The sequence below is a fragment of the Phocoena phocoena genome, chromosome 4, assembly GCF_963924675.1.
Source record: "Phocoena phocoena chromosome 4, mPhoPho1.1, whole genome shotgun sequence".
NCBI classification, from domain to species: Eukaryota; Metazoa; Chordata; class Mammalia; order Artiodactyla; family Phocoenidae; genus Phocoena; species Phocoena phocoena.
This window is the reverse complement of record NC_089222.1, coordinates 142,262,505-142,285,612: the sequence shown is the minus strand read 5'-3', so window position 1 is coordinate 142,285,612 and position 23,108 is coordinate 142,262,505. Positions and strand designations below refer to the sequence as shown.

At 49.6% G+C, this 23,108-nt stretch overlaps 1 protein-coding gene across 2 annotated transcripts in view; it reads right to left on the bottom strand.

The window, feature by feature from the left end:
• Positions 1–10,821, bottom strand: part of BACE2 (beta-secretase 2) — an 86,424-nt gene extending 75,603 nt beyond the window's left edge. For both annotated transcript variants that reach the window (XM_065876187.1, XM_065876188.1), the window contains exon 1: positions 10,522–10,821. In XM_065876187.1, the coding sequence (XP_065732259.1) occupies positions 10,522–10,821 (300 nt within the window). The remainder of the gene's footprint in view (positions 1–10,521) is intronic.
• Positions 10,822–23,108: the final 12,287 nt, after the last annotated feature.

The following is a 23,108-nucleotide window of genomic DNA, read 5'->3' as shown; positions in this document are numbered from 1 at the left end:
TCAATAATAAAGAAAAACATCTCTGAGGGATACATCAGGGTGCTGTTGGCCAGAGGAGCCGGGACTGCCCGGCTCCTGTGTCTCCACTCACCCTTGGGTGGGGATCGGAGGTGGTGCTGACTGAAGGACCAGCAGGAGACGGGAAGAGGGCACCAGCGACCACTGGCTGTGCTGACCCCCAGGATCCCCCCACAGAGCTCTGGTGAAGCTGGGCTGGGGCATGAACTCGGATTTGAGTTTCAGCAGGTCCCTGCCTCCCCAGAAGTCTGAACACAAAATACTGGGATTTCTCAGTTCTCCAGCCAGCCTCACGGTTCAGAAACCCAGGACAACAAGGCGTGTGTTCGAAGACACAGAGATGAACAGGCTCCAAGTGAAGTACCTGCTCAGACGTGGAGAGGAAGGTGAGGACTCCACCCCGGCCACCAGCCCAGCCCGAATGGGCACTGCAGCACCTCCTATTTGGGTGAAGCAACCAAGGAGGTGGGGAAATGGAAGTCACCCACATCCTACAGGGTCAATGAGCCAAAACGTACACACACTTACCGATCAAAGGACAACAAAAAATCTTTTACATATTTTTGAAATTTGTGTATACTGAAGAATCGATGTTATGGAGACTCTAAGCAAACTATCAGGTAGTAAATTCTTACGCACACACGGGAGCTACACTTGGGTGAACGTGGTTATGGATTAGATGACACGTCAGTGTCCCCGGATCAGGCACTTGGCAGTTTTGTGTCCTCTGCATCCCTGCTCTTCGACATCACAAGGCGCCAGCCACTCAAAAGGTTTTGAAAATCCTTATGTTCAGAGCATTCGATTTTCAAAGGAGGTTTTGTGGTTGTTTTTAACCTCAAACGAAATCTCTCTTTGCCCCCCAACCATTTTCTCCCAGTGCTTACACATCACATCCTCCTTTTCCAGAAAGAAGTTCAAAGTACACGCAGCAATGAGAGGCTCGCTCCGGACTGACTCACAGAGGCTTTCGTGAGTGAGATTCTAGAACACTCCAGGAAGTTAGGATTTTAAAGCAGAGCTTTTAAAACTGCTTTGTGACTCGTGGGCCAAAACGATGCTCTCAAATGCATTCAGCGGTAGAGAGTAATCATTCTTTTATTCCTCAAATATTAGCCCAGCCTGTGCCAGCCATGGCTCCAGGCAGGAGGGATGCCGTGGCCGCAGTACATTGTACCGATGCCGATAATTCTGTGCCCCTGACCCTGAAGTCTCCTGGGACTCTGCCTGCCAGCTTCTCCTGGCTGCAGCTGCAGGACCACAAACCTGCCCCCATTAGCCCTCACCCAGGACCAACCGGAGTGGATGATAAATGTCCAGCTCCTTTGCCCTTCAGCTGGGACAGCTGAGTCTAAGTGACATTCCCTCTCAGAGATCCCAGGGGACTGAGCCCACTGCCCACGCCTGCAACCTTTTCCTCACCCACACTTCCCCTCCCCTCACCGCCCCATCCCCTTCCAAGTGAACTGTCCAACTCACATGCTCATCTCAGTCTGTTTCTGGGGAAACCCAAACCATGACACAAGTCTAAGTGGTCTCCTGCACCCCACCACCCCTGGCACCCCGAGTTTAACTTTCCTTCCTTATTCAGAAACTCTCCCTGACAACCATACTTAACTCCCCTCCCCCAACTCCTCACACCCTGCACACACGTGACCTAGAAGCATGTAGCGTAATGGTTTCATACTTTGCAAGGCCTTGGTTCTAATAACATCGAACCTCAAAGCACAATTTTAAAGCAGATGAATAAGGAGCTGCTCCAAAGGCCGGGCATGTCAGAGCGGCCCCCCGTGGCCCACTGTGCTGGTGCTGTCTGCCCTCCTGGTACAGGCTTTGCTGCCTGGCTTCATCCTGGAACACGGGTCCTCCTTTCTAAAGGGGTCTTTACCCACGCCCATCACCAGGCTGTACGGTCTCTCAGTACCCATCAAAAATTCTGTTTACTTGCTTTACAATCTGTCTTCCCAACAAGCACACAGGTTCTAGAAAAGCAAGGGCCATCTTCGTCTAGTTGACTGTTGCATCCCTGGGCTTAGGATAGGGCCTGGCATACAGCAGGTGCTTAATAAATACACAGAATGAAGGAATAAAGCATGCTCATCCTTTGAGTCTAGTTCAAAATTCTTTCACCTCTTTAATCCCCAATCACTCGAGTTAGAAGTGCCTTACTGCATCTGGCAAGGAGAACCACGGCACTGGAACAAGACAGGATTGCAAAGATCCGGAGACCCACAGGTGTGAGCCTGCTCCACTCCCCACTGGTGCCCACACAGATGCTTCTGACGGACAGCCTCCCTCCCTGCTCTGGGCAGGATTTCAGATCCCTGGTACTGCTGACATTTGGGAACAGGTAACCTTCTGTTGGGTGAGGGGCTCTGTCCTGTGCATTGTCAAGCAGCATCCCTGGCCTCCAGCCACCAGATGCCAGTGGTACCACCCAAACTGTGACACCAAGAACATCTCCAGAGAGAGCCCAATGTAACCTGGAGAATACAATTTCCCTGGATCGGGAACCACTGAGTTAGACTTACTGGCTACCCCTAGGATAAAGCTCTATACCCACCCCCCCTTGAGAGGGCTAAAAGCCGAGAACCCAACGCTCACATTTCCTTTTTGCTTTAGTGAAAATGACCACTGTCCCGCTAAAGACAGGAGGTGGCAAAACAAATGTAAGTGGAACCATCTGTAACAACTTCTAACGTGTACTCCATGAATGCCCTGCTGATGGCACCCATCCACAAACAAATGGTTACGTGTCAGCAATAAGGTAACCACAGGATGGGGGAGGAGGCCCCGGAAACTCTGAGCGCAAGCAAACTTTCCAGCGCAGAACACGGGATGTCCGCTGAATCTAATCATTTAAAATACGGCTCTTGTACGTGTATGTCTTTTAAACTTTCCTTTTCCAAGTAATTCATTCTCATTGATTTACAATGGACCGATCGGGACAGACTGGAAATTTAAACAGGACACAGTCAGCACAGAGACTTTGAACAGCACGGCCCTAGAGGTCTTGCTCTGGAGAGTGCGCACTCCACCTTTCCAACCTGCCAGGTGCAAAGAAGCTTCCGGAACCCAGTCTGCTACAGGTAGAGATTTCCTAAATGGGCAGAGTTAACACTTAATCAGACAACAGCCTTTAGGAAGATGAAAGAACCTACCAATTCCGTTCAGGAAACCACCCAGCAGAGGAGACTCTGGCTTCTTTGTGCCCTCCAAATAGTGTCCAAGGGATGGGGCCGGGCTTGTTGCTTAAGAGGCGGACGGAGTTGAGAGACGTGATAAAGTGCAGATTTTCAGGCCCCGGTGCAGGCTCTCTCACCCTGTCAGTCTGGCCTGGGTCTTGGGAATCTGTATTTGTAACCAACCCTACAAGGCGTGCTTAGTCCTCCCTGCAGCCCCCTGGCTGGCGGAGCAAGGACTCCAGTTCTGCCCTTGGAGCCAGCAGCATCCAGCCTCCCCCGGCTCCCCCAGGGCCTGAACCAGAGTCTGCATCTTAATAGACCCCCGGGGGACACACCTGCAGGCAGCTGTTGAAAATTAGGGCTATCGGAAGCTCTCCCCAACAAAATGGATTATAATCACTGAGTGTCAGAGCTTCTAGGAAGCGTCTCAGGTTACCCGGTGAAATCCCCTGTTTACAGACAAGGAAACTGAGGCCCCGAAAGGCTGAAGAACTTGCTCGTCCACATCAATATCTGGCAAGCAGCCCATCTGGGATGAGCAGCAGAAACGCCTAATTCCCAAAGGCTGTGACAAACGCGCAGACCTGCCTGCTCCTTGGTGGCCTGTGTGATTGGGAAAAGCTAATGAATTTCCCCAGGAGGTAGCTCCATGTGTGGGGCTTGGAGTCCACACCCACCTGCACCAAGCAGCAGCTTCCCTTCTGGCAATGTATCCTGCCCTGAAACGGGGTCAGACCTGATTATCCCGCCCTCCCTAGGCTACCTGGAAAACTTTTTGATTCCGTGCTTTCCACCCTTTTTCCCCACAGTGCTCCCTTCTGAGGGGGCTGCCTTGTGGGGGGTTCTCTTGGGTTTCTGGCAGGGGGTTTGCAGGGCAGACAAACTGAAGTCGTTCTCAGCCCACTGCCGAGAAGTGCATTTATCCAGCACGGGGCTGGGGAGGGCTGGGGGTGCGCAGGCTCCTTAGGAGGGCCGGGTGTAAACCCTCCTCCCCTGTGTGTCCTCAGTCTAGCGGGAAATGGAGGGAGAGGTTTTCCACCGCCCTTTATGGCTCATGGGCACGATGAAGCCGGCCCAGGGCATCACCCTTTACACCGCAGACAGTCCTCTTCATCTTTCTAAAATGGCAGGGCTGAGACTATGTGTTTCTAGGTACTGGTATATGATGCGCCGTGTAATAAAACTAGGAAACGTCCAACCTGAGACCTGTGCGGGGTAGCAAGCATTCACTCAGAAACAAACCTACGCGTTTTGTTTCCTTCCTGTGGTGATGTCGGCTCTCCAAGAGTCTCTTTACCTCTTTGAGAATTCCAAGAGCAAAAAAGTGACTTTTTGATTGAGTAGCGATAGGCAAAAAAAGCAAATAGTCCAGGAGAGGATGAAGGGGGGGGGGGGCACATGACAGCCAGTCCAACCAGGCATCACACACACATTCTCCACAGCCCGGGAAACTGGCCCAGAATATGGGACACACACCCTAACTCACACCATACCCCTCAGTATCCATGCACGAGGCACAGAAGCCGAGGTGGGCCGTCCACCTGCCTCACAGGTGGGTTCTGTTTTCCAGGTGGTATCGGTTGTCACTAACAAACAATGAGGTCCACTGTCAACATTCAGCCTGGGCTGGGCAAGGAGAACAGAGTGAGTGCAAAGGAGGAACCTGTGACAGATGGCAGGGGAGCCAAGTATAAGCAGAAAGCCCATTGTTAGTCCTAAAAGGAGGCTCTTAGGCTCCAGGGAGAAGCACCTTTCTCAGCATCAGACGGGACCCAACGCCTACCCCTGCTGCCCTCTGCCTGGGGCTGGGGCGAGAGTCCGCAGCCACCAACCCCATCCTCAGCCCAGGTGGACCCTGAATCCAGGCTTGACCTGTTCCATTCAGTGTCTGGGATATAAAATAAACCCCAGGGCGTGCTGTCCCACACCCCGAGGAAGGGAAAATGCCGCCTCTGAATTCCTCTCCTCAGGCCTGATCCAGCCCACCGTGGAGGAGAAATCCCTCTCGCTGTGGCTCACCTCGACCTTCCCCTTTTGGTCTTAGTTAGAACGGGGTCAGCAATCATTCTAGGAGAAAACAGGAAGCCCAGAGGAGGTCAAGCCACCTGCTGACAACAAAGGAAGTCAGGCAGAAGAGTCTAGAAAATGCTGGAGATGCTTGAGGAGAAAAGGAGTGGATTTCATATCAAACAGATTCCATTGAAAAGGGGTGACAGATGCCTTACAAAGTCTTTAAAACATGAAACACAGCTTTCAACATGAGTATTTGTGAGTCATCGGTATTTAAATACCAGTGATCTGAGCTTGTCTAAGTGGGCTTTTCCCAGGTTATGCAATAATTACAGCAATCCTAGAATTAATGCAACACGACAAAAGACATTTAAAAAATTTAAGCGATTACTCTCTAGTGAGGAAACTGATACCGAAATACAGAATATAACCCAAACCCTCCCCTCCCCTCCCCGCCCCCCTCCCCCCGCCCTGTTCCCAGCACAATATCTTGTCACAGACTCTGTGTCGACACAAAATCACCTTGTGCTGCTGCCTTTGATGAAAATTATACTTGAATTCCAAATTAAAATTATCGGCAGTTCAAAGATGGGATAGAATGAAAGAAAAAAAATCCACAGAATGATAAACTTAGAATGAACTTGTTATGGGTTGTGTCCCCCGAACCCTGCCAAAAAAAAAGGGATGCTGAAGCCCTAAACCCCAGTTCCCGTCTTGATAGATGTATCAAGCCACGACGAGGTCAGAATGGATCACGACGGGCCCTCATCGAAAGGCTGATGTCCTCATAACAGGCGGCAAATCTGGACATAGAAACATGAGGTTGGGGGAGAATGTTACAGGAAGACAGAGGAAGAGATGGGAGGGATGCAGCTACGAGCCAGGGAACACCAAGGACTGCCTGCAGCCACGAGAAGCTGGAAGAAGCAGGAAGGATCCTCCCCGAGAGCCTTCAGAGGGAGCACAGCTGCACAGACACCTTGACTTTGGACTCCTGGCCTCCAGAACTGTGAGAGAGTATGTTTCTATTGTTTTAAGTCACCTAGTTTGTGGTCATTTATTACAGCAGCTGCAGGGAACTAAGAAGAACTTAAAAGATCTTCAACCAATGCGGAAAAGGAAGCAGGGGGAGGTTGCCACCTGCCCATCGTCAAGTATGTAATGCCACTAGGATCTGGGCCCCTGCAGTGGGTCCAGGACGCTTCCCACTACCTCCAAGTCATTCACAGATAAATAAAGATGGTTCTTTAAGAAAAAAAGTCACTGCGACTCAAATAGCAGCGTGCAGAGTGGTGAAGTGCTTAGACTGTGGACTGGGGCAGACCTGATGGATAAGCCCGCTCAGGCACTCATCAGTGTGACTTGGGACAAATGACTTGGCCTCTCTGAGCCTCAGTTTCCCCATCTGAAAACCAAGTCAAATAACCGTACGTACTTCAGCAGGTACATGCTGTTGTGAAGAGAAAATGAAGTGATCCAGGCAAAATGCTTAGCGTGGTGTCCAGAACCCAATAAGCCTGAAATCAAGGTTAGCTATTAATACACAGTTGTTAACGATTTCTCAGACTCTGTCTCTCCAAGCTGTTTGGAGCGGATTCCTTGGTTTGGCCTTTCACAGTCCTCCATAATAAAGCCTTTGATGTTGAATTATTGCTCCAAAGCTCAGGAAGGGCATCTTTTACCCCAAAAGGAGCTGGTGGGAACCGAGCTTTGACTTTCTGGCTCTTTCCATCCCAGTGGTCCATTCTTTCTTCATTGTCCTTAGTCGTTTACCGTCTCAATTTTTTCCATCAGATTTCTTCTTGCTGACCCTTTTTCAGCCTCCCCTGCAGTGAGCTTCATGTAATTTGAGGACACTGGGTGGCTTATTCTGAAAAGGACAAACTTTTAAATTGTATACGACAGATACATATCTTCAATCCAAAATCTTCCAGATTAACTTCCAGATTAACAGAAGCAAGTAAGCCCACGTGCCATGATTAAAATGTGAGCCCCCCACATAATTCGTTAGCTCTTTACATACATTCCAATGTTTAAATCCGAGACGCATTTTGCTGTTTTATCTCTATTAGTGGAGATGACAGAAAATCTTTCAACAGAAACCCCAAAAGACTTTTTGAAGCCATTACCAGGTATATAGCCTCGGACCTTCAGTTTCTTCAGTTGGATTTATGGTGTTAGCGTGGAAGTCTTTATTTAAAAAAAAATAATGGAAATTGTTGTAATTATAATCACTTTAGAACACCATTATTATTATTAATAAGACCAAATTACATGGTTCCAGCAGCTGCTGGTTCTCCACTGTTAGAGAGAAGTCACATAATGGTGCCAGAGCCTCGGCACTCATCTCCATGCCAACGTGAGGCTGCTCACACATGGCCCTCCGGGCGCCTGACTGTGATGTCTTGAAGGGTGTCAGGCAGAATGAGGGACCCCTGTTCTTGATTAAAGCATTCAGGGAATGAGCACATTTCCAACAGTTGCCTTTCCCATGGGAGAGCAGGGATGGTGGGGCTCTGGTTCCTGCCGAATCTTCCCACATGGTCGCTCCTATGCACACCTGGATCCAATTATTCATGATGCTGAGCCTTGAGCTTTGCCTGCAAGGAAGGGGACTCGATGGAGGGAACGGCAGGGACTGGGAGAGTCCAGTTTGTGTCACGTGTTAAGTTCCTAATACCTTGGGGTGTACGGTTCAGGGATCTCTGGCTGAAAAGGGTGACAGGAGGCCAAAAAACCAAAGAAAAGAAGTCGGAAGGGAGGAAGGGAAGGGACCAGGTATCTGCCAGGTCATTGACAACTTGGGTTCTGGAGTCCAGCTGCCTGGGTTCAACTTCTGGTGCTCTCCTTTTTCCTTGTCCCGTTGCCCTGGGAAAGTCATTCAACCTCTCCAAGTCTCAGCTGTCCCATCCCCTGTATCAGGGTAAGAACTTGGAGCTGTTGTGAGGATTTCCTACAGTGGTACATTAGGCACACGGCACAGTGCTAGCCACGAGGGGTGCGCTCCACACTAGCTATGACTATTATTTAATTTTCAAAAAATTCTTGATTATTTACTGCTTGAATGTACAATTCCATTTTTCTCTCCACCTAAGCAAGTTTTCTTTTAGGCTTCAGAGAATTAGCAGAGAACATATGCGTGACTCTTGGCGATTAACAGAGCAGGAGAAAACTTCCTTCAAGTTCAGAAGTGCCCCCATGGCTGCCCGCTCTTGCCTGCTGCAAATACCTGACTGGTGGTCGGAGATGTTTCAGGGGGAGGTAGGCAAGAAATGAATCCTGATGCACTCGTCATTAACACCTAAGAGTTTACAGTAGGCATTTGGAAAGCGCACACGTGAATTCTGCTATAAAGCAGCTTATTACTAAATCAGGCCAAGAAGGAGGCACAGAATATTTCACTTCCCATCAAATGTAAAAATTAAATCTGGATTGTTTAAAACAGTCCTCCCTGGAAACATGTGAATGTGTAACTGAGAACTAACCTTGAATGAGCTATTTCCTTGGCCAAGGTAAAGATATCAGCATTAAGATACTCAATACATTCTTGTTCATTAAACTTCATTATTTTAGAGTAAAGGTCATTGGATTAATTAATAAAGACAAACTATTATTTAGAAAAGTTGTTTTGTTTGTTTCTTTGCAAGCCCAAGAGAAATATTTTCTCGTTCTTCTAGATGCTTTTTTCCCTTCCCCTCCTCTCTGGAGGAAGACAGGCGTGAGGACCCAAACTGCCCAAATTTACTTTACTTTAGTTGAGAGAATTCCCTTCCACTTAAAACATCAAGGCACACATTTCCCAAGCGGTGAATGATTTAAGGCCTGTTCCAAAAGATTATCCTTGGGTCACAAAAAGAGGTTCACACTATCTCATGAAATCTTGGGAAAAGTGAAATGTACCAGGTTCTCACCACCGGCGCGTGTTCTCACGTGGTGGCTTTTACCAGCTCCAACCTCTTGTCAAGTTAAGCTTCCTCAGCTGACTCTCCACAGCTCCCCGCCCCCCCCCCACCCCGCCCCGGCCCTCCCCCTGCTCTCCAGCCACCATCCACCCGAGGAGATGCCAAAGACAGCGCTTAGATGAAAGGCAACTAGAATCAAAGTTTTGAGCCGAAATACATTTTTGAAGGCTTTTCTTTTTTAAACTAATTAAACAAGTATAGAAGTTATTCAGTAGAGTTTCTTTTTTTAAAGAGATTAGCATGGCATGTCTTTCCTCTTAAGAAAGTCTTGAATAATTTAATTAGAATTACACCAAAGTCATGAGTATGTGCTATTTATGGGGGAATCATGGCTGAATTAAAACCCAAATGACAATGTTAAAAATAAAGGATCTTCAGACACCGTATTCAATGGATAAGAAAAACTTGACTTCAACTCACAGATTAGGTAGTTTCGAAGGAAGGAGGAGGAGGGGGCCAAACCAACTCCTGGGATTTTGTTTTTCTTAAGATGACCGGGCCTGGGCACATTTGTTTCTTGCTACAAAAAGTGCTAATAATTGAACATGAGGATAAGATCGCTGTTTGATTTTATTTCTATTTTGTCACTGGGAGACCTCTTGGTACCCGGAAGCCTGGCTCATCGCATTTTTTTTTTTCTCAGTCCCTTTACTGCATTTAACACGTTCCCCACACGTGTGTAGACTCTGTGATCGGCGCAGAGGGGCTAAGCAGCAGGGCCAGCCCAGAGGAAGCTGACCAGCCAACCCCGAGAGAGGAAAGTGGAGCCGGGGAAACGCTGCTCCCTCCGCGGGCAGCCAGCGAGCGAGTCTCCTTGGACAGGGTTGCTCTGAGCTGAGATAAAGCAAGAATCCCTTTGAAAAGGGTACTGCGCCTTTGGAGGCCGTCCACGAGCCTCCTTAGCGATGAGACAGCGCGGGGGTAGGGGGCGGGAATATTAACGTTAAGTGATTCCCCCGGTAACAGCAGCGTCGCTCCCTGGGCCCACCGCAAGGTCTCCTCGCTGAAAAGACGTGTCGCTCGCCAGAAGGCAATCCCATTAGAGGGAAGTTACAGGTCTCTCGCCTCGCAGCCACACGGAGAGGGAGAGCTTAACAAGTTCTGAAGCGCCTGCACACGCCTCCGGCTTGCGCCCGGGGCAGGATTGCTACCGCTCCGCGTCCCGAGTGCGCGCGCCCCGGATCCGGGCCCGGAGCCCCTCTGCGTCCCCAAGATCTGCTCTCCGGGGACAGCTGCTGTTTTGGGGGCGACGCTAAGCTGCGTGGAGGCACAGCTGGGCGCCCCCAAAAGCCCCCCGGCTGCAGGGCGCCCGGTCCGAGCGGGCTGGCGAGCGCGCACCGACCTACCTTCTGCGGGGGCGTCCCGATCAGCATCTCCAGGTAGTAGCCGCGGCCAGAGTCCCCCTGCAGGTTATCCACCATGGCCAAGAAGTTGGCTGCACCCCCGGCGGGCTCCAGGGCGAGCGCCAGGCCGTCCGCGCGGGGCTCGGCGGGGGGTCCGGGCCCAGGGGTGGGCGCCGCCCCGCGGCTGCTGGCCGATGCCACCCGGAGAGGCAGCGTGAAGGGCGCGGGGGCCGGCGCCGGGGCCGCGCGCAGCAGCCACTGGGCCAGCAGCGGCAGCAGCAGCGCCCGGGCCAGCGCGCCCATGCCCGCGGCGGGGCTCGGGGGGCGCGCCTGGCCGGGCCCGTCCCGTCCGGCGACAGCGGCTCAGCGACTCTGCGGCGCGCTGGGCTGCGGGGCAGGGCTGGGCGCGCAGCGGGGCCGGTGGCGGCGGCGGCGGCGGCGGCGGACGGGAGGAGGACCGGGGAGGAGGCGCCGGAGCCTCTCCAGCCCGCGCCAAGTTAAGCAAGTTGGTCGCCGCTGCCCCCTCTGGCGGGCAGCGGCTGCCCCGCAAGGACCGGGCCCCTCCCCCCTCCCCGGCCAAGGTCAAAGCGAGGCGCGGGGTACGCCCGGGTCCACCCAGGCCTGCCCTGTTCACCCTCGCTCGTCTTGGGCCGCGCCTCTTCTCCGGGAAACTCGAGTCCCCAGTTTCCTCGGAACGCGCCCCGGCTGCCACGGCCAACGGATGTGACGAGACTCATCGGATACCAGGGGGGAAAGTTTCGGGAACCCTTAAAGGGGCAGCGAGGGCCTGAACTGGCTCCCTGGCCGCGCGCGCCCGGCTGCCCCGCCGGTGTTCCCTGGCCCCTTAGTGGCGGGGACTTCCAGGGGTGACGTGGGGGTCAGAGGGAAGCGTAGGGAAACGCAGAAAAGCCGCGAGCATCTCTAGGGAGTGAAAGAGTCTGCGCCTCCCCTCGCCAAGTACGTCCCTGCAGCCCTGCAGCCGCCCGCCCCCCGGGGTCCTGCTGCTTCTCGGGGCCTCTTCTGTGCCCAGCCCCTCCAGCCCCGTTCCTGCCCATCCCCCGTCCCCACTTCGGGGGCCCCTGAGTGATTTTGAAGAGGTCTGAGTGGAGGCTGGGAGAGGCAAGGGTTGCGGGAACCCGGGGAGGACGCGAGAGCTTTGGAGACTTCTCTCTAGAAATCTGGGGGAGGTAGGGGGCTTGGCTGCTGTAGCTGCACCAGCCTCGGTTCTCCCTTTGCGCCCACCGTTTGAACCAGGGAGGTGGCACCCGCAGCTGGCTTTGAGCCTGTGCTTCTCCGCCCACTGCTCGACCGTAATGCAGATGCGATGCTGCCAGTAGCTGCTCCTTCACCTGCCCCAGGATTCCCTCAGTCCACCCAGCAAGTTACAGTCATCATCCAAAATCAGGGCCATTGAATTTACAGCTCTGCCTCCATTCCCCGCCCCCCCGCACCGCTTCCCGCTCCCCGCCACGGACTCTCCGCGGATTATCTAATTAATACTTGTTTAGCCACAGACACCGAGACCCAGAAATGCATTCAGTAATGCGAGCCACAAGGGTTTTTATTTTATTTTAGATACGAAAAGCAGGGGAGACAATTCCATAAGCTAAAGTCCATCGATTTCTACGGAAACAAGAAGTGGAAAACTCTACCTCCTCCAGCTGAATTGCGTTGGCTGTTTTAAAAAAAAACAAGCCCATCTTCAACAGCGGGAGGTTGGAGGAAAGCTTCCCTCCTCCCTGCAGTTTCCAGTTACTTCTACTCAAGATTTGATTTTTATTGCTGTCTTCCCAATTTTAGAATCAGGTCTAGCTCTGCAAGGGACCCTTATGTCAGAGATCTTCAGCTGTATTGATTTTCAGATGGCTTTAACTATAAATCACATTTCCCCAAACTATATCCCAACTATAACAAATCCCCAGCCACACAGAGAAAGGCCTGGTTGGGTCCCGTGATATAACCTAAGTTGATATTCCCCATAAATCTGCATAGTTATCCCAGAACTATTACATTCATATATTCACATTTCAAATTCAAGCTTGTAGAAGAAGTGTAATTTTTTTCAAAAATGGTTATTTATACTCTTCAATGTCCAGTCTTGAGGGGTTTCCAAAGACATCCAGACAGCTCTCAGAAGACTGTAACCTTGTAAAAAGCCCATGAAATTTATTAAGGACATTGACATATGGGCTACGTGACATAGAAGTTGCAACATTAGAGACATTTGCTCTAGTAATTAAACAGCACAAGAGAAGTTTTTAAAAATCCAGTCTAATTAAGGTTGGTCCTTCAGGAAACTCCAGACTCCATCTAGTATGAGTATTCATGAGCTTTTCATTTCAAGAGGGCTAGTTTAGGTTTGTGAGTAAGCAAGTATAGTCACAGAGAAACTTGTGCAGTTTTAATGGAGGACAGAGTTGCCGCGTCAGAAAATGATGCAGGCAGCAGGGACAGCATCTGATGACCGTACCCTTTGTGGTCTCTGTTTTTATGAATGGTCTTAGAGTTCTTGATCCCTACTCAGAACTATGGTGTTGGCTGGATTTGGGAAACAATCATTTTACCTCCCAGGTGTTTTAACTGAAATCGTATGTGGCAGTCTTCCCGTTGGCTGGCTTCGGGAAGGGCTGGCATCCTTGAAGGGCTTCTCCAAGAAAGAAGCCACTTTCCATGGTGCTGGTGACCCATGCAGTGGGGAGGGAGGAGGTGACCCCCTCACTCCTTGATAGCAGCCCCACATCCTCTCCAGACTGGCCCATGCTCCCTCACCTCACCCATAGCCTCCCCTTCTCCCCCTCCCTCCCTCCAGCCTGAGCACCTCCATTTTCAGCCATACATTTCCTTGGTCCATTCAGGAAAACCAAAGCCCTACAGTGAGATGGGCTGTCCCTCCTTGCAAAGAGCAAACACCATCATCGTGTCCCTGGACAGCAGGAGGTTGAGGAAGGGTCTCACCCCCCAGCCCAAGGAGCTCACCAGGGATTCCTTCCAGGAATACGAGGTGCACTTGGCCAGAAAGATTGTCATTGATGCGTTATGTTGATGTTCCCTGGCTCTTAGGACTAGCTCTGAGTTCCTTTTATACCAGCAGTTCTCAGACATTTTGGTCTCAGGCCCCCTTTACACTCTTAAAAATTGAGGACCCCAAAGAGCCTTTGTTTATGTAGATCATATCTATCAATAGTCAGGAAATAGAATTGAGACATTTTAACAATATGTAGTCATTCATGTAAAAATCATAATAACAAACCCATCACACCACAAGATCGATAACATTTTAACGAAAACTAACTTCTGAGAAAAGTTAGAAGTGACATTATTTTGCATTTTTGCAAATTACTCTCTGCCTTAATAGGAGGCAGCTGGATTCTCATATCTGCTTCTATGGTACATTCAGTCTATTACGAAGTCTCTAGAAAATTCTACCAACAGGCAGGAGAGAATGAGCGTGAACAAGGAAATAAAAAGAGTTTTGAGCTAAAGGACCCCCTGAAGGGTCACACCACACTTTCAGAACAGTTGTTTTGCACTAGCTTTCTATGGTTTCTATGTTTGCATCTTAAGTCCTTCTCAACATATAAAGATTCCTTTGTACCAGGCACTGTGTCAACAACTGGGCGGAAAAGGCAAAGTAAGAGCTGGTCCTTACGTTTGCGGACTAGATCGAGGGGCTCTTTCTTTTATCCTAGCCGCGGCCCCCCCCAGACTTAGCAGGCGGGGGACCCAGGCCACCTGCAGCCCAGAGGAAGCTTGTGGATTTATCTCTTCACTCCCCTGCGGCTTCATGTCCCACCTGCCCCCAGGCTCCTTCTCAGCAACTTATGAAAGTTTAAGTTAAAGGCTCCTCTTCTCTCGCTTTTTAAACCTGTCCTGATCCTGCCTTTCTGCAGCTACTGCTTCTGATGCCCCCCCACTGGAAATGCGGCCTGCACCCCTCGTCCCAACTTCTTCCCCTCCCCCACTCACTCCTCACCTCCCACCCTGCGCCCACACATTGACAGGCTGTGCCCCTGTGGACAGTTCTCCATCCTTGTCCCTACCCACCCCCTTGGCAGCATTGCACACTGGGCTCTTCATCCACGCCTGGCATTTTCAAGCCTGACTCTTCACCAGGATCACTGGGGATCCTGCCTGCGCCTTGAGGCAGAGCTCCAGAATTGCTAGTTTTCAAAGCTTCCAGGAGGATCTGGAATCTGAGCCTGGGAGAAATGAGATAAAACGTCAGATGGAAGAGGCTCAGTGCCCCCATAATCCTGAATTTCAGTATGCATCCCTGAGGTCTTTCAGATTTAAAAAAACAATTCCTTGCTGTGTTGACTGAAAAGACCTAGAAAACGTGAGCATCCCCAGTGCCTGAATTAGGGTTTCTAAATATCATTTCCCTCTACACCAGGCCTCCTTGGAGAAGGCTGACTCCAGGCTTGGAACAGAAACCCAACAAGATGACCCTGGGACATTCTGTCATACCAGAAAGTAAGGATGTTATCAAAGATTCCTGAGGTCCTATCAGGAGCTGGGGCAGAGCTGCAACAACTGAAATGTCATTAACAGTAGTGATTGCAATGGCTCAGAACACTTCAATTATGTTGAAACTTATTCGTTCATAATGTTCTTTTAAAAAGTCCATTGTTTATCTTTGAAGAATGCTGAGGAACCCAATTCATTGTTTTTAAAAACTGGCAGAGAAAGGAAAAGAATCGAGCATTTATTATTTTGACTTTCTTGTACAAACCATGCCTCAGTGGAACCAAATAACTGATGAAGGGAAATTCCTCTTTATAGAAGTATTGCAGCTAATAAGTGAAGGAATGATTGAATTAGACTGTTGTCATTTTGCAGCCCCTAAAGAATTAATGGATCTGGGCGCTGAGAACACACAGCTGATAACAGCACATAGCATTCTGTGCTTCCTGATGGAAGGCCACCATGCTGCCTGTGAAATGTCTGGTCAAAAAAATCAAACCTGAATCTGATTAAGCCTCTAGATGACAGGTTGGCAAACCATATCCTGGGAGCCAGATCTGGCCTGCTGCCTGTTTTGGTTAATAAGGCTTTGTTGAAACACAGCCACACCTATTTGCTGAAGCAGTTGCAACAGGGACTGTATGGCCCTTAAAACCTAAAATATTTACTGCCCAACCCTTTATAGACAAAGTCTGCCAGCCCTGCTCTAGATCACAAGGGTCCCAAGACCCTTATCAATCAACTGCGATTTAGGGACTTTATTTAGATCCTGATTTGAACATATTGAAAAAGTTACTTATGAGACAGAGACATTTGAATACTAGTTGGATGATGTTGTGGAATTATTAACACATTAGATGTAATAATGGCGTTGAGTGTGTGTGTGTGTGTGTGTGTGTGTGTGTGTGTGTGTGGAGTTCTCATCTAGTGGGGGCATATACTGCAGTGTTTACGAATGAAATGAGGTTTGTTTCAAAATAATATGGGTTGGTGGGGAAAGTACCAGGCAGGGTTCTCAGTGAAACAGATAATCCTAATAACTAACCCTATCCACAGGCATCATTATTATTCCCATTTTACAGATGACAACCGAGGCACAGATTCAGAATCTGAGTTCTGATTTCAGATCCTGTGCTCTTCGTCATGGGGCTTGGGCCACCCCTTTGATGTGGACTTTCTGAAGATCACAGGATGGTCGAGCTGGGAAGGACCTCCAGAGGAACACCTGCCAGGGAGAGCCTACCAACAGCGTCCACGGATCCACATCACTCCTTTAAAAGACATACGTTGAGTGCCCCTCTGTGTCAGATGCCACATTACAGCCAGAGCCACATGGACCAATAAGACCAGACAGCCCCTTCCATCAGAGACCACAGACAGACCGTAAATATACTTCTTTTTGGAGACACCAGTCCAGCTTCTGGGTGGAGGAGAGTCGAGGGCGGTGAGCCTGGAGACGGAGCCCAATTTGGAGGTCACGGCAGGAGTCCGTGAGGATGATGGCAATGGGCACTGAAAAGGAGAGTTTAGCATTTCATGTTGAGAAGTTAAATCTGCACAACATAGGGTAGAAGGATGATAGGGTTCACGTTAGCACACAGTATACATCTATGTTGTCATGGCTTCTGTCTGCCCGTGGCTGGTGCCCGTCCACTTTCAGAGCTGAGCCACAAATCCCATCTCACCTTGATCCTCAAACAGTGGGAGGCGGGGGTGGCGGATGTCCCTGTTTATGAGGGGACGCTGAGGGACAGGAGCAATGAGCTCCCACCACATCCTGGACGCTCAGCTCTAACTCACATCCTCTGACTTATTCTCCGAGGCGGGCATCCTGTGCTCCGGCCGTGGAGAAGGGCACCCAGGCAGGGTCGAAGGTCAGCCTGAGATCACGGCCAGTAACTTAGCCAACCTGATATGAATCCGGTCCATAAACTGCCCAAGCCTATGTTCTTTTTCCTAAACCACGTTGCCTTCTTTTTTTTTTTTAATTTTATTGACATATAATTGATTTACAGTGTTGTGTTAATTTCTGCTGTACAGCAAAGTGATTCAGTTATACATATATATATATACATGTTTTTAAAATATTCTTTTCCATGATGGTTTATCACAGGATACTGAATATAGTTCCCTGTGCTCTACAGTAGGCCCTTGTTGTTTATCCATTCTATACATAATAGTTTGCATCTTCTAATCCCAAACTCCCAATCCTTCCCTCCCCCTCCCCCTTGGTGACCACAAGTCTGTTCTCTATGTGAGCCTGTTTCTGTTTTGTAGATATGCTCATTTGTGTCATATTTTAGATTCCACATATAAGTGATATCATACGGTATTTGTTTTTCTCTTTCTGACTTACTTCACTTAGTATGATAATCTCTAGGTCCATCCGTGTTGCTGCAAATGTCGTTATTTTATACATTGTCTTCTTAAAATGACTCATCAGGCAGATCTTGGGACACAGGGAAGTAAGGGCTCACTTCCGACTTCCTTATACCAGCCTTCCCTCGTGCATTTAAAACAGGTCATGGCTTTACAGAAAGCCATGTACACTTTCAGGAACACATCACTTGGATAAATAAGGCCCATCAGTATTATATTACATCAGCTGGGTTCCGCCTAGGCAAGGCTCTACCTAGAGAGGTAGGCTGCCAAACTCGTGGACGTTTCCAAATGTTTGTCCACCGCCAGCCCTGCTCTTTGAATGAGTGCGGAGGTAACAGCCAAAGGAAGGCCCAAAGACTCTGAGCCCAGAGACCTGGGATCAGCTTCTGCCACAGACCACTGGAACGTCCTCAGACAACTCTCGTCTGCTCTCTGAGCCTTGGTTTCTAAGGAAACACCCTCCTCCAGGGGTGTGTTTTCATCGAACCAGCATGAATGGCGCCCCCTGGAGTTGTGTATCGGTATGGTTTTGCTTGCTTTATTAGGCTCCCTTGATTCTCTTTGTTCACACTGTAACTGCTCCAAAGCCAGGATGCGGGTGCTAGTCACCTGAGAAGGCATGCATTTGGTTATGGTTCCTGTGCCATGGGTGGAAACCACTGTCCTTGGCGTTTCAGTTGCCAGACCACTTAAGGATCATTTGAGAAAGGTGTATGAGTCTTGGGATTGTCTGAAACTTTCTGTTAACATCCAGAAAGCCCAGCATAAATGCTTGCAAAAAGGTGTTGGGGGCTGGGGGATTCCTGGGGACCACAGTAGGAAACCCCTGTGGTGGCGGGATAATGGTCCCCTAAAGATGTCCATGTCCTTGTCCCCGGAACCTGTGAATAAGTTACCTTATATGACAGAAGGGACTTTGCAAACCTGATTAAATTAAGGCCCTTGAGCTTGGCGGAACAGCCTGGATTATCCCAATTTCCCAGCTGTGGTCAGAGGGAGCCATGATTACAGAAGAACTGTCAGAAAGATGCAATGTTGCTAGCTTCGAAGAGGGAGGAGGGGGGCCACAAGCCAAGGAATTCAGGTGACCTGAGAAAGATGTAAAGGCAAAGGAAATATTCTCCTTCAGAGGCACGAGAAAGGAAAGCAGCCCTGTTGGCACTTTGATTTTAGCCCAGCAAGATCCAAGTCTGACTCTGACCTTTAGAAGTTTAAGATAATAAAATTCATGCTGTTTTAAGCCACCAAGTTTGTGGTCATTTGTTACAGCAGCAGTAGGAAACTAACACACCACTCTTAGGAAACTGTATCCCTTCATACTTTAATAGCACAGAGACTGATGTTGTAGGGAAAAGCACAGATATTGATGACTGTGAGTCCAAAAAGGATTCAGGAGAGTTGGCTGGAGTATGAAAAATTTTAAGAATAACTTACCAGCTTATTTCACCTATATTTTATGTTTATACAGCAATACCTAAATTGGGCGGAAAACCTCTTTTCTAGGCATTAAACAAAACACCTAAGTGCTAAGAAAGTATCGTATGATGATTTAATGGTAACATTTTTTTTTTTCCTCAGTGGTGCATGAAATAGTGGTTCTTTCCACTGAGGTGTGTATCTTACTATGATTAGAGTTGGTGAAATTGACAACACTTGTGGAAGTCTTTGCTACATAGTAGCCGCTCAAGAAATGCTGTACCTTTCCAGAAAATATTGTCTTAGATTTTAAGACTCTGTCCCCGTGGCTGTGTATATCTGGGATTTGGGGGAGTGCCCATCTTCACTGTTATCCTTCCTGTCATTCGGCTCTGGGGTGTGGTCGGGATGCCCCCTCTCCCCCTCTGCAACTTCGCTGCTCTTTTCCATTGCACTAGGAACGGTTTCCATTTCTCATTCAAGAGACTGGGACTCATTTGGTTATGATGGCACAGGTGAGAGGGTGGAATCTTCGCCGCATTCAGCGAAGCTCTGGAGTTCAGAGCTCCTTCAAGTTCGGTGACTTTTACACCATCGTAATTAATTAATATTCGTGCCAATGCAGGCAGAGTCCTTGAGTGGTGAAATCAGAAGTGGGTTGCCGGCCACAGACCGACTCATTCTCTGCGCGAACGTCTTCTTTAATGTGCTGTTTTTACTTCGGTCACCGTCTGAAATCGCTTCCCTTTCCTGGTAGAAGTCTGGAGGAAGACAAATTCAAGCTAGCGCCTGCAAAAGCCATCTGTTTTGACAGGGGCCATTTAGAGAGTGGGACTGTCTTTTATGTGGATTTATGAGTTTGTGGGAGGAAAAAAGTAAAAGCATGAAAAAGGGAGGGAGTGAAGGGGAAAGAATAAGGAAGAAAGGGCAGGAGAAAATGTGAGTCAGACTGCAGTGGGTGTGGGGAACGGCTGGGAAACCGCATCATCTCCCCCTCCCCCTCCCAGCAGATTCCCGTGCCCAGTAGAGTTTCAGAGCGCCTGGCTGGTCCAGTTTAAATCAGATCAGCTTCACCTCGCACAGGAGAAAAAAGCAACATGGGCCCCGGAAACCACCCTCTCTCTCAAGCTCAGGGCACAGGGTGCCCTCCCCCGCAAGCTCAGGGTGCAGCAGCCCATGTGAGACATCGGGGTGGGGCTGGAGGAGTGAAGACAAAGGACCCCAAGAGGCAGATAAGCAGAAAGGCCCTTGGTCTCCAAAAAGCAGCTAACCCTGGCACTTGACCTCAGATCGCCCCCATGGGTGGCCTGCTGTGTGATGTGGGACATCTGGTCTGGCAAGGTCCTAGCAGACAGTGGAGAAAGAGAGGGCAGTGCTGCATTTCCTTGTAGGATGCCATTGTCAAAGGTGGGAGCAGGGCTCCAGGCAGCAGTGGAATGCCCAAGCATGCCCGGCCCCTACCCTGAGCTCCCGGGCCCTTGGCTTGACACTGCAGAGACACCAATAAAATCCCACCAGCAGAAACGCTGGAAATGGGGTGGGCAAACCCAGAGCAGTTATGGGAGAACTCATTAAAAATCTCAGAAATTCCACCAGAGCGTCACATATAGGGTGACTGTCCAGCTGTGGCCTGCAGATGGGCACTGCCCATCCCCAGCTCAAAATGGCACCACCCCCTGCACACTGGTTCTTAGGTCTGGGCACCTGCGCCCACCCTGCCCCTGCTCCATCCCCGAGAGGAAGCACATCAGCTGACACCTGGCCCCCATCCCATTCTCTCCTCTCCCAAGGACTCCCACTAAACTGGCTACAGAGAGAACCTGCGCTACTACCTAGATTCATCAGTCTTGGCTTTTACTTCCCAATACGTGCAGACAGTGAGAAGTTCCCAGACACTCCAGGAGAACCAGCGGCTGAAGGGGAGCCACTGGTCAGAGGGGGCAGTGGAGAACTTAACACAGAATTCTAAGACTTTGTTCCTGAGGGAAATTTCAGGAGCTATTCTAAGAAGGAAACAAGGGCTTTTACTGTTAAAAAAAAAAAATGCAAGTGGAGCTCAAAAAAGAATTCTTGGAGATAAAAACATAATTTTTGAGAATAAAAGAAAAACTCATAGAGGCAGTGCATGGCAAAAGGGACAGAGCTGAAATCTGAGGTGTAAATGAGCGGCTCAATGTAGGTCAGGGAATGGTTGGCAGCCCCAGAGTAAAGAGATGAAGAGGTGGGGACCACGAAAGGATAGATTTATGGGGAAGGGGATCTAGGGGACTTTTACTTTCATGTCACAAGTTTCAGGAAGGTAGAACTGAAATGACGGAGGAGAAGCAAAGACCAAAGATACAAACATTGCTTGAGCTAAAGACATCAGATCAAAAATCCTCACCAAATACTGGGTGCAATTATTGAAAAGGACACTCAGGAATTTCAATGATAAAGAGGAAATTGTTTCAACTGTCTGGCTGGCAGGGGAGTGTCTCCAGAAGACTGAATGGCGATAGAACAACCAATCCGAGGTGAACGGGGCTGGTCCCAGTGTGAGCAGCTTTTGGAGGGAAAGAGCTCTCTGCTCCAGGCCCCTCTGTCTTGTCACTAACCTTAAGCTAGGCATCCCCATACTCTACTCATCTTAGACTGAAGCGCACTTTTCAAATCTTTTGCTCACGCAATACTTTGCCTAACTTTTGGTCTTTGTTTTTTTTTTTTGTTTTTTTTTTTAGCGGTACGCGGGCCTCTCACTGTTGTGGCCTCTCCAGTTGCGGAGCAAAGGCTCCGGACTCGCAGGCTCAGCGGCCATGGCTCACGGGCGCAACCGCTCCGTGGCACGTGGGATCTTCCCGGACCGGGGCACGAACCCGTGTCCCCTGCATCGGCAGGCGGACTCTCAACCACTGCACCACCAGGGAAGCCCTACTTTGCCTAACTTTTGGATTCTTTCTGTAGATCAGAGAAGTAGAAATGAAGACTAAGTAATTAACAGATGGCCAGATCTCTTCCCTAGCTTCCCCTTCAGTAGTCTCACGAACAAACTGTAGGAACAATGTAGCATCTAAAGAAAGACCACAAGGAGTCAACAAGCCTGCACACAGTGGGGGATGATGATCACTCTGACCCCCCATCTCAATGAATAACTGAGATTACTTCCGTTCCCCCCCTCTTTTAAATTTATTTATTATTTTTGGCTGCGTTGGGTCTTCGTTGCTGCGCACAGGCTTTTCTCTAGTTGCGGTGAGCGGGGTCTACTCTTCATTGAGGTGCGCTGGCTTCTCATTGCGGTGGCGTCTCTTGTTGCGGAGCACAGGCTCTAGGCACGTGGGCTTCAGTAGTTGTGGCACGCGGGCTCAGTAGTTGTGGCTCACGGGCTTAGTTGCTCCGCGGCATGTGGGATCTTCCCGGACCAGGGCTTGAACCCGTGTTCCCTGCATTGGCAGGCAGATTTTTAACCACTGCGCCACCAGGGAAGCCTCCCACACCCCGCCCCGCTTTTTTTAAAGATTTTTTTTCTGATGTGGACCATTCTTTAAAGTCTTTATTGAATTTGTTACAATACTGCTTCTGGTTTATGTTTTGGTTTTTTGGCCACGAGGCATGTGGGATCTTAGCTCTCCGACCAGGGGTCAAACCCACACCCCCTGCATTGGAAGGCGAAGTCTTAACCACTGGACCACCAGGGAAGTCCCCCCTTGTTTCCCTTTAAAAGCTTTCACGGATGAGCAGAATCTTCGGGGGTGGTTTTTGGGAGACACTGAGTCTACTGTCTCCCCAGATTGCTGTCTTTCTGATTAAAAGCAAGCTTCCTTTCTACCTACCTTTGCCTCTCTCGAGGATTGATTTTTGAGCGGTAAGCAGCTGCATCTGTCGGTAACACCAGGGTTCTCTTTCCTTTGGGAGGGAACGGGGAGTGTGGTGTGCCTTCCTGTGCCACTTCTGAAAAAGATCTTACTTATGAAATACATCAACCAAATGGAACAAATGAATTAGAAGGAGGAATTCAAGAAAAGGAAGGCACAGTGTATAAGAGACAGTGACCAGTGATACAGTAAAACTCAGAGCTGAATCTGAACAGCTGTCGAGAATAGGACTGAGAGGCTTAACTCAATTGTTGAGGAAGGATTTTTGAAGCAGAGGAGGCAGGATGTGAAGAAATAAAACCGCTCAACAACTGAGAACCCAATGTCCTGATTATTTCACCAAGCTCTTTCATTTAGGCGGGGAGGGGTAGGGTGGGGATGAGGGGAAGGGGGTCTAGCCTGGGTTAGGGTGGGGATGGTGGGAGGGGGTGTGGGAAGGGTTACTTGAGGAGAGAGGGGAGATGCCCCGGGTCCCACAGC